Raw genomic sequence first — 12552 nt, forward strand, 5'->3', positions numbered from 1 at the left:
TTAACTCCGGCTTGTCGCTTACAGCAAATTGAATTTCAAGAGCTCTCCCAAAAGCGTCAACCTAAACTGTTACTTTACGTATAGAGTCTTAACGTTAGCCAATGAAGTACACAGTTAACTTTCCAGATTGTAAGAAATTCTTAATAAAATATGAAAGAATAAAAGCAGAATTGTGAGCCACTTCTAAGGGTATACGTGTGCGGAATGGAAAACAAACGGAACCTTTATCATGTTTCTATTAAAAAATAACTTGGTTCCAGGAAACAGTTTATTATACTGCCCGATCTGTACTGTTGGGATATAACGACACGAACCAGTGCCTATCTACGAAAGCACACTGCACGTTTAACGACGTTTTTATGGTTCCAAGAAATTGAAATAAGACTTTTTACTGAACAAATATACAACTCGTGGGTCGGATGTAACGTGGGAAAGATTTGGATATTATTAGAGAGGTTATCTACTTCTTCCAATTACAAATTTTGCAGAAAAGTGTACAAGTGCTCAGTAGGAATGAAGTGAACACTTAAACATTTTGCAGAAAAATGTTGAATTGACGAGATATGATAAGATGAGTTTATCGTGCACTATCCATATAGGTTAATGCACGGTCAGCTGACTACAATGAGCCAATCAGATTCGAGAATTTGTATAAAGTATGAATGAACGTCATTGAATGCGTCAGCAGAAGAAGTAGCTAGTCTTGAAGTATACAATGCTATATCTTAACATCCTATCTATCCTATACAGTAAACTTACCGTACGCGTGTACTTAGTTGCATTGCATCCAATGTTGGCTTGTAAATCTTTACTGTATCTCGAAACAAGTCTTACTTCATAACCATCGTGATCTGCCGGAGTTAAAGGAAACAGCAAATTTCAGAATCAGAAGTCTATATCTCGTAAACTATTACCTTTTTTTGACAAAACCCAAATATTAATTTACGAAATTAAAAGGACCCCCCCCCCACTTCCAGGTCCAGTTGTAGAATGAAAGAAGGAGATTGTAAGGGCGATGGCCATGGCGATTTTTGATGAGCAACAGAAGTTTGTCAAGTCAGTTCAATACCTCTTCAACAAATTCAGTTTTATTCACACCTTCCTTATAGGTTATTATTGTTTTAAAAGAAATATTTCAAGCGAAACAAACAATGAAACCTCGACAAAATAAACTATATAAACTATGGATATATGAAAGAACTCTTTTGATTAAATTGATAAAAAGAACTCATATCTATGACTGAAAGAGTCTATGGTAGTTTTATATGACGTCATCATACATATCATTTCCGTTTTATATAGCAATACAACCTCACATGACTGCCTCTGAATAAAGTGGCAAGTCTGTGCAGAAATTGTTCAAGAAAGGGCATTTCTTTAATATATACTTAATTAGATTGATAAAGATAATTTGAATGGCAGATAATCAGTAAACTACCAAGTCAGATTATAATGAACTGATTAAGTTCATCAGTGGTTTGGGTAGAGGAAAAGGGCGGAGGGATTTCACCTTACACCACTTCTCCGCACCCCTTCGTGGAAGTATCGAGCCTGCTATTTGCATACCTTCCCATGCACACTGCTTTTAATAAGGCTTCTCCACTCCCAGTAGGTAAAAATGGACTATTGATACAGGAAACCAAAAGAAAAAAAGAAAAAAAAAAACTAATGTTACTCACCGTAATCTGGCCTATCCCAAGAAACGTTCAATTCCAAATAGAAGTTGCCTTCTCCAGTTTCTTTGAGAGTTAGATTTTGCCTTACGGATTCCACAGAAATTTTGTCTGCATTAGGAAATAGAATTAGCTGTCTCAGACATTTCATAATTTTTTTTTTTAACGTCCACGTTGAACGCTGGAAAGAAACAGTCTCTATGAGCGATAAAAAAATTGATACATATATATATATATATATATATAAACATTAATTATATATATATATATATATATATATATATATAGCTTATATATAGCCTATATATATATAAAGCCTATATATATAGCCTATATATATAGCCTATATATATAGCCTATATATATATACATATATATATATATAAATATATATATATATATATATATATAGGCTATATATATATATAGGCTATATATATATATAGGCTATATATATATATAGGCTATATATATATATGCGGACATGCGGAAGCAATTCTCACCGAAAAGAGAAAATCCACATAATGTTATAGCTCGACAACCGGTGAGATTCAGCACGGTGAATATTGCCACCAAACAAGAGGCAGTAAGTAACTTCTCCCACAGATGATGACACATGATGTTAGTAGTAAGAGCTCTGAAAACGACCACAGAATAAGAAAGACATCAATTGATAGCGAGTCCGTTTGGGACATGATATGTTTCACATACATATATAAAACATTCGATTATATGATAAACATGACTATGTTACGTTTGTTGATTTACATTACCTGCTTACATGTAATATTCAAGGGTATATGCGACGCTTCTACAAGCGATGTTTTTATTTTATCCAGTTTAAGTTGTAGTTTAATTCTGTTTCTGTTTTAATTCCTTAATTAGAAAAACAACGACAATCCTATCAACATAAGTCTAAATGTCTTTCACTGATTAATTTCTATATAATCGAATATTTCAACGACGTACCATGGTACGTCGTTGAAATATTCGATTATCCAGAAATTAATTGAAACATCGCTATTTTTGATAATTACAAGAAGGGAGCTTGTGGAAGAGGCAACTATGCTTATACTCTATCTGTAGTCTTCTCTAAATAGAGAATGACCGTGAGTTAAAACTTGCCTGGACATCGTGAGTTTGTGATGTGATATGATGTGAGGTGATGGGATGTACTGCGAGATCGTGCTGTGATGTGACAATACTTGACCTGCTATCGTGTAATGTAATGTGACGGTGTTGTGTAGTGATATGTTGTGATGTGAAGTGATGTGACATGATGTACTGCGACATTGTGCTGTGATGTGGCAAGTATCGTGTGGTGTAATGTGACGGTGCAGGCGCGTATCCAGGATTTTCTAACCCGGGGGGCGCGAATTACTATCTAAGCAGAGCGCCACCATCGGTTGGCGCGCAGAGTACAAGAAAATTTCTGGTTTTGATACCCCCCCCCCCCCCCCCAGATCACCGGAAACGGCACTTCTCGGGCTTGAAATGACCAACCAGATGTACACTTTTGGCCTGAGAACCAAGTATTTCCTAATAGTTTTTTTTCCATCCATAACCTTTTTGAAGATTGTCAACCCGGCACACGTCATGTTCGACCCGATCACATGTCCTGTGGGTCTTTGCTTTTGTAGGTGATTCTACGTCGCGGCCCACAATACCCGTCAGCCCCACTTTTTAAGGTTTTAAGCCCCAAATTTGTTCAGAATTTGAAAATTCACATTTCTCGTGAATAAACTCACTTCAAAACATACCCATAATGTTGTACAAATTTTCATCTATGGACAACCAATATAGAAAAACTACCTTCAACCCCTAACAGACCGGTCAAAATTGCACGAGTAGAGGGAAGTGTGATGCAGAATGTTGGTCAGAAATTTTCGAAAATTCAGATACAGTTAATTTATTAGTGTACAAATATTAAACCTCTTATAACGGCTATTATAAAACTTGGTTGAAGGATATGAAAAATAGCAGATATTTCCGAACCGAACACTACACACAGGCGTAGGAGGCGCGGTGGCAGTGGCGGAGCTAGGGGTATTGGTCAGGAGGGGCGAGAATGGTCTGTAGGGGCGCTTTCGACACTATCTAAGCGGAGAGCCACCACTAGTTGGCGCGTAGCGCACAGACAAATTTTGAGTAAAGATACTCCCTAGATCGCCGGAAATGACCCTTTCAGGGCCTGGCTAATTTGCAGATAAACGAAGAATAGGGTGTCATCGCCAAATTACACCAACAAAATGTGACAAATGTCAATAAGTAGATGAGAGCGCAATAAAAAAGTCAATAATCTAGAATAAGTAAAAAGTGGTAAAGAGCTGAAAAAGGCGCCAGCAGTCCATTTGAGTCCGTCAGGGGGGGGGGGCATCCGCCCCCTGACCGCATGGACGCTCCGCCACTGCGCGGCGGGGGTGCAGCCCCTAATTCGCCATTACTAATGTAAAAGAGAGTTTTGACATAATTGGACCTCCATGTTTTCTATACATCTACATGAGACATGTCGTTGTTTACATTAGCATCCCGCGGTATACTGCGCAATTTGAACGGACCGTACGGTACATGATGGCATGCGATGTAATAACCGATGCTTGCTTATATGATATTGACATTGACACGTTGAACGCGCGCTTCGCCCGCGAAAACTTTTTGGTTATTTTTTCAGGCAAGTCGGACAGTTTTGAGGCTTTTCATCCTGGAACGCCATTTTCATGCTCACTGATATGATGTGATATCTGCTGTTTGCGTTACAAATTCGAACAGGCGCGTAGCGAGGAATTTGCCAAGGGAGGGGCGAAGCCTGTAGGCAAATTATCTAAGCGTAGCGCCACCATAGGTTGGCGCGAAGCGTACAAGCAAATTTTGGCCGAAAATGTCTCCCAGATCGCTGGAAATGACACTTCCCAGGCCTTGTAAGTTGCATCTAAGCACTTTCTATTTTGAAATTACTTAGCGATATCATTTAAAAAAATGCTGAATGGGGGGGGGGCGGTCGCCCCCATCCCAAAATGCGTCATGTTCCCCGACGACACGGTCGAGTTCGAGATCAGCCACAGTTGGATTCATAGCACAATTCTACACACGCGTTATGATAGACCATATATAGTATATATATAGATCATTAGTGAGAGAGGAAAATGGAAACGTCAAAAAAATGGGGTTGTCGGTGTAAGGGGTAGGGTGAGGCACACTTTTACGAAATCATTGATCCGTCACTGGCTACCCTTCAGCGCTGTAATGATGTCACTGTTCCTCTTTCTCTTCCCGGTGTCTTCGCGTTTTTTTTTAACTCCCTCCTTTTCTCCTTCTTCTCCCTTTCTTCTTTTTCTTTTCCCTTCCTTCCTCTCCTCCTCCTCTTTTCCCCTCTTTTTTCCTTTTTTCTTTTCTTTTTTTTTCCTCCTCTTTTTCTTACCCGGGGGGCGCGCGCCCCCAACGCCCCCCCCTGGATACGCACCTGCGGTGTTGTGAAGTGATGTAATGTGAAGTGATGTGATGTGAAGTGATATGACTTGATGTACTGCGACATTGTTCTGGGATGTGGCAAGTATCGAGTGGTGTAATGTGACGGTGTTGTGAAGTGATGTGATGTGAAGTGATATGACTTGATGTACTGCGACATTGTGCTGGGAAATGGCAAGTCTAGAGTGGTGTAATGTGACGGTGTTGTGAAGTGATGTGATGTGAAGTGATATGACTTGATGTACTACGACATTGTGCTGGGATGTGGCAAGTATCGAGTGGTGTAATGTGACGGTGTTGTGAAGTGATGTGATGTGAAGTGATATGACTTGATGTACTGCGACATTGTGCTGGGAAATGGCAAGTCTAGAGTGGTGTAATGTGACGGTGTTTTGAAGTGATGTGATGTGAAGTAATATGACTTGATGTACTGCGACATTGTGCTGGGATGTGGCAAGTCTAGAGTGGTGTAATGTGACGGTGTTGTGAAGTGATGTGATGTGAAGTGATATGACATGATGTACTGCGACATTGTGCTGGGATGTGGCAAGTATCGAGTGGTGTAATGTGACGGTGTTGTGAAGTGATGTAATGTAAAGTGATATGACTTGATGTACTGCGACATCGTGATGTGATGTGGCAAGTATCGAGTGGTGTAATGTGACGGTGTTGTAAAGTGATGTGATGTGAAGTGATGTCACATGATGTACTGCGACATCGTGATGTGCTGTGGCAAGTCTAGAGTGGTGTAATGTGACGGTGTTGTAAAGTGATGTACTGCGAAAACGTGCTGTGGTTTGGTATTTGTCTTGCTGCCGTGTCGTATGATTTGACTTAATAACATGTGGTGTAATGTGATGGTGTTGTAGATATGTGGTATGGTGTGCTGCGATGTGGTGTGAGTTTACTAGATATCGTGCGGGGAAATGGGACTGTACTGTAATGTTTAATAATGTGGTGTTTATCATTTATTTATTATGAGTTCACTGACCCATGTTGCCCATATACGTACACGCGATAATTAATCGCCTGTGTCCCCAACGCCTCCTGTCCCACTCCCGCGCCTCATCCGGCCACACACACGCATTTGATCTACATTTCAATTTCTTCCGGCCATCATTATCATAGTGATGAATTATTGAATTATGAATGATTTATTAATAAGTCGTGATTAATACCTGTTGCTGTTCCATACCGTATATCATTGTTTGCAAATGTGTGGCGAAATAACTGCAACAAAGTATGATGTAATATGCAACAAACTATACATTAAAGACCATACAAACTAAATGTTACTTTTATTATGTAAAAAGGTAGTACATATCGTTATATTCACCATTTTTCATACCATATCATGATCTTCACTTATAAAATCATGTTGTCTCAACCAAGTATATTTATTAAATTAGATCGCTTAATTTCGAGGGTTTTTATTTATTTATATTTGTACAGTATATTTATAACTAATTGAATTAAATGGATAAAACTAAGGAAGGAACGAATCCAATGATTGATATTTACAGTTCTTTATCTGACTGATTGCAAAGACTGTAGTAACCTTTGACACACAAAGCAAGCCCGTGCAACTTCCGTAAGGAACAAATAAAAATCTTATGCTTCATAACACCTCTCCACACATACCAAATATATTTACTTATAGCTGTTTTTTTTTTGTGTGCTTTCAATTGGTCACGCTTTATGATCAATGAACACGCACACATACAACTGCAGACTAGACTCTGTATACAATTAAATCAGTGTCTCGGAGGAGGGTAGGGGGAGGGGAGGGAGGGTAGGGGAGGGGAGGGGAGGGGAGGGGTAGGGATATTTTCTTGATGTGAAGGTTTATTACGCAATGCCATTATCCTTAAGATAAATAGTTGAAAATCGTCCAGGATTAGGTAAAGCCGTTTATACCCCTAACAATCGGACTTGTCTTCATTTAGCATTTGTTAGTGTTCTTATTATATTAATATATTACGATGTTAACCCATATATAGTAGTGTACCTCATAAATAATAGGCCAAATCAGCCTAAACGATACCGTCAAAACGTTAACTGACGATCTCGTACATAAATGCGATATATGTTACAAATAAAGTTAAGTAATTTTTGGTCACGAATCACGCGATAAATCACAGATTTTGCAGGCAACAAAATGAAAATTGGTCATTCTTTTGTCTTTGTTGTTATGGCTGGCCTCAAAAAAAAGGGGATGACTTTTGGTTTGTACTGGTTATGATAGTTTGAATTATAGTTCTATGTTTTAACAGAAGTGGCCTTTCTTCCGTTTCCTATAAATTTGGTTATTAGAAATACGGTATGGATTGTAGATATAAGACACTGAGGTTAATTACGCGCCATGTTTACATTAGTATTTGGTTCTAGTTATAACATTCTTGAAGCGGTGAACACATTGGTACAGTTTTTTTTATTGGAGTGCGGGAGGTGGGGGGGGGGGGGGCTTGTCATACGATATATACCGGTATTGTTTGTATGTGTCAAACGCAGTACAATTTTTTCTAGAATATATTTTAAGTAAGTATCCGCTGTAAGTATTAATAGAAGCACTCTCGATAATTATATTTTAGATACAAGGGTCCAGGAAAGTATTAAAATGGGGAAGGGTGCGCTCCTATGGTCGTTGAAATCGACTGCAATGTGGGGTGTGTATGAGGTCTTCCTCCCTCCACCCCCCCCCCCCTCCGCCGGGAAAAGGGAACATATTGGACGTCACGTGGTATATTAAGAGTCATATCTAGACTAGTCTTAGGTCTAAATGAAAGGATTTGCTAATTCTTACCCTTTTGCAAGGTTGAAAAAATAGGGAGGGGCGGGGGAGGGGGGGGAGGAGAGGATACAACCCCACATCCCTGGATCTGCGCCTGTTTTATATATATATATATATTGGTAGTGCGATCACAAGTTTACGCAATAGATGATATGCACAAAGTACTTACAAATATCAACAATATAACTCTTAAATATTCACTTTTTATTTATTTAAATTAAAACTAACGTAGGGACTCCAGGTTTGTAAAATGAGTACAACATCATGATCATGCGTACAACAGCATGATATATGAGTACAACTGCATGATATGTGAGTAAAATAGCATGATATATGTATGGGTACAACGGCATGAGATGTGAGTATAATAGCATGATGTATGAGTACAACATCATGATATGTGAGTACAACATCTTGATAATGAGTACAACATCATGATGTATGAGTTCAACAGCATGATATAAGAGTACAACAGCATGATATATGAGTACAACAGCATGATATGTGAGTACAACAGCATGATATGTGAGTACAACATCATGATAATGAGTACAACATCATAATGTATGAGTACAACGGCATGATATATGAGTACAATGGCATGACATATGAGTTCAACAGCATGATATATGATTACAACGGCATGACATGTGAGTAAAATAGCATGATATATGTATGGGTACAACGGCATGAGATGTGAGTATAATAGCATTATGTATGAGTACAACATCATGGTATGTGAGTACAACATCATGATAATGAGTACAACATCATGATGTATGAGTACAACAGCATGATATATGAGTACAACAGCATGATATGTGAGTACAACAGCATGATATGTGAGTACAACAGAATGATAAAGAGTACAACATCATGATGTATGAGTATAACATCATGATATATGAGTACAACAGCATAATATGTGAGTACAACAGCATGATATATGAGTACAACAGCATAATATGTGAGTACAATAGCATTATGTATGAGTACAACAGCATGATCATGCGTAAAACAGCATAATATATGAGTACAACAGAATGATATATGAGTACAACAGAGGTGATGTAGGAGTATGTTAGCATGATAAGTGAGTACAACACCATGATTTATAAGTACATCAGCATAATATATGAATATATTAGCATAATACATGAGTACACTAGCATGATATATGAGTACAATAGCATGATAGTATTCCCCTTGGTATGAGAACGATTACAATATGCACTACTGTGAAGTAATTACATTGTATTAGTTTCTGTACTGGATTTCATAATGCCCCGAATATAAGTATACGCTTAAAAATCCATATTTGGAAGGCACGGATACATGTAACTGTGACGGTATATCACTGCCTCACCAATAAACCTGTGAGAATCAAAGATTTACTTTGTTGGAAATATCATTTTACGATGGAGTCGTTTATTAATGTTATTACCTTTGATATATAATATAATATAATATATAATATCCTTTGATTCGCATGATCTTTCCAATAACTGTATAATGAGATAAAATTGGGAAAAAATGATTGACAGTTTCTGTGACAGGTAATATCTCAACAGTAACAAATGCTGTCATTACACGGTATAATAATTACAGCAATAGTTCATATCCAGGTCAATAATTCCTGGTTAACCGCCATTACCTCAAAGTTCAAAGGGAGTTCATCTGTCTTTCCGAGAATATGATACTCCTGAGGAAACGTTATTATTATTATTATTAATAATATTATTTTTAATTAATATTTATAATTATTATAACCAAAGACCACAAGGTCCGCATAGTGTTCTACAGTCAATAAGTTCATTACTTCTTCTAACTTTAATAACTTTCATATTATTACTCATATTATAACAGTTCTATATCTTAACATGAGTCACAACATGTTATGCATTCTTCATTTTTAAGGCCTAAAGACATCCGTATTCATTAAATATAAATGAGTACCACTCGACGGATAGAAAACAACCCACGCATTTTTCAGACTGTTTGTTCCCACATTTAGCACGCTTTTCTAGGAATTGACATACTTTCTTAAGGTTCATACAGCTAATCAATCTATCTTTACTAAATTAATTTCTTGTGGCTACCCTTTTCTGATCATAGTAAACATGAAAGAAAAACGACCTTAGGCCATTAAAGCGGCCTGACAGAACCAACTGTTCCATACTATTGCACACCGTGTAGAGATATGTATTCCGCGATATATAGCGTTATTGATGAGTGTACAACAGCGAAAAACTAACAATAACACATCGAGTTATATATGGGAATGTAGACATGTATATAACCGCAGGTTATAATATGAAATAACTATGACGAACTACATATGAACTGGTAATGCTTTGATATTAGTGTAGCAGGTCGAAGACCGAAAACATTGGCGTGACGAAAAACAATACAGCTTAAATCCAGCAACAGTTATAAAAGCATAGGATAGGCTCACTATAGTACTTTGTTTCATAAATGTCGATTCATCGTATCAAAAGGTGGAGATATATATATATATATATTATATTATATATTATATATAAATATATATTATAAGATATAAACAATACATAAATATCACTTTAACAAGATGAAATCAGCGCATATGCTCAAATTATCTCAATATATTCAGTTCCTTCCCATGATGGTGGCGTCACAGGGAACAAGGCATTATGGGGGGGGGGTGGAGGGGGATTGAGGTAGGGGATGACAACCTCCGAAGAGTATGGTATAAGGGGTGGGATAATGTTCATCTTAAATGACACTGAGAGGTCCTTCCCAAGACACCAATGCCCAACCTAACAATCAAAAGGGACGTTTCTCGTTTCACTACTGAATACCGCTTTCTCCACTGGGTAAAATAATTCTGCTATATAGGCCTGTGCACAGTATACCTTCTCCCTTCTTTTTTCTTGTTTAATGGAAGTTATTCACTTGTTGAGCTGTGCAACGTTATTGTGAGCTGTATATCCAGGGCCTCCCTAATATATCGTATAGCAAGATTTAGAACAATAAAAGATAATGTATTCTGAAAATTGATCGCCAGAATGATTAGACGTCCAGCGTTAACGATGCATGGATGAAGTGCTATCCATCAAGTGGTTCTCCAGGGTAAATGGAGTATTAAGTCAACAGCAAACTACATCCAGGTGACTAAGACTATACATATGCATGAGGCTCTCTACTCCGTGGAGAACAAAGTGAACAAGCTATGACATGTGTTTATTTATGAAACGTAATTCATTCTCCTCAATAATCATTAACTTAACTCTGAATGTGTCAAATCAATCAGAGATCTACAGTTGACTGGTTTTAATAGAAGTACCCGGTCATAATCACAAATATGGCATCCCTTTACTAATAGGCTACGCAGAGATATACATTAGTCACGCCTAGTTATTAGTGGCCTAGCCTACACAACAAGTTATATGATTAACTGATACGGGTCAATAGGGACAGAGTATATGGTGCATAAACAGCCAATGACCGAAACCATCTATCTCTTTGTTTTAGTTTTTTCTTTTCTCTCTTTCATCATTGATTAAGTATATAATTTACAATAAGATCTACGTACGAAATCCACAATTCAATTGAAATGTGTTTTGTGAAGAGTACGAGCATTTGTGTTCGATTCAAATTAGAAAATATCTGACGAAATCCGCTTCTTTTCCCTCCCATTTCCTTCCTCTCCCAAGCTACTCCAACGAAACATGATCCTAATAGGTCTACGGAAGACTATCAACAAAAGTCTCCTAATCACTATAATAGGCATTAGAAATCATGAAAATAGCTGCAACTCCCATCAAAATCCATCGAAGATTGACAATTTTACAAGTCTTTTCTCAATTCTAGTTTAATTATCAATAAACATTAGCTAATTATGCCCAGTGATGATGTATTTTTCTGTTATGTTATCCTTTGTTTACACAACCTATCGTTATAAGGACATTGAACACAGGTTTGTGGGCCTATGGCGATTGTTTGTAATATTTTATTGTCTTCTTTGAAAACAGTATGGCATCACATTATTCAAATGATATATTAGGGGTTAACTTATAAAGGGCTAAAATAAGAATTTAATTTGTTTGTATGTATTTTAGATACTCCTGCAAGCAGCAACTTGCGAATAATCCATTATTGGCTTATCAAAGCCGCAAGCTGAGCTTTGTTTACAGAATATCATTGCCTTTCATCACAATCGTGTTATTTGTGTAATAAATAAGTTATGCCTTTGAAATAACGTTGTTCGTGTGTCTTTTCAGTGCATCCATGCATATGTCTACAAGATGACAGTACATCAACAATAAGACTGCAGTTGCTCATGTCAATAAAGTCATTAATTATAACTTGTGAAGAGTAACAAGTTCCTTAAGAGAATACAAAGCAATTAAATGTCAGATATATTCAGTGTTTAATGGAAATGGATATTTGTATATGAATAATTCATAGTGTGTTGTAACTATATATGTTAAACTTAAGTTCGTTCACATGCAATATATACGCACAGCAGCTGCAGGCACAAGGAGGTATCAGTATGATTTAAACCAAACTTTGTAATGGTATCCACAACTATATACACTACTATCAGCATTGTTCAAAGATGGCAGTCGGGTGTGGTGATAA

At 37.3% G+C, this 12552-nt stretch overlaps 1 protein-coding gene across 1 annotated transcript in view; it reads right to left on the reverse strand.

Moving 5' to 3' along the window:
* The window catches only part of LOC139978260 (uncharacterized), a 37584-nt gene that overhangs the window by 14996 nt on the left and 10036 nt on the right, over positions 1–12552 (reverse strand). Inside the window, exons 2-4 of the mRNA XM_071988288.1 lie at positions 2177–2310; positions 1680–1784; positions 760–851 (exon numbers count right to left, since the gene is read on the reverse strand). Of these exons, the coding sequence (XP_071844389.1) occupies positions 760–851; positions 1680–1784; positions 2177–2291 (312 nt within the window). The 5' untranslated portion in view covers positions 2292–2310. The remainder of the gene's footprint in view (positions 1–759; positions 852–1679; positions 1785–2176; positions 2311–12552) is intronic.

This window comes from Apostichopus japonicus, chromosome 13 (assembly GCF_037975245.1).
Source record: "Apostichopus japonicus isolate 1M-3 chromosome 13, ASM3797524v1, whole genome shotgun sequence".
In the NCBI taxonomy this organism is placed as follows: Eukaryota; Metazoa; Echinodermata; class Holothuroidea; order Aspidochirotida; family Stichopodidae; genus Apostichopus; species Apostichopus japonicus.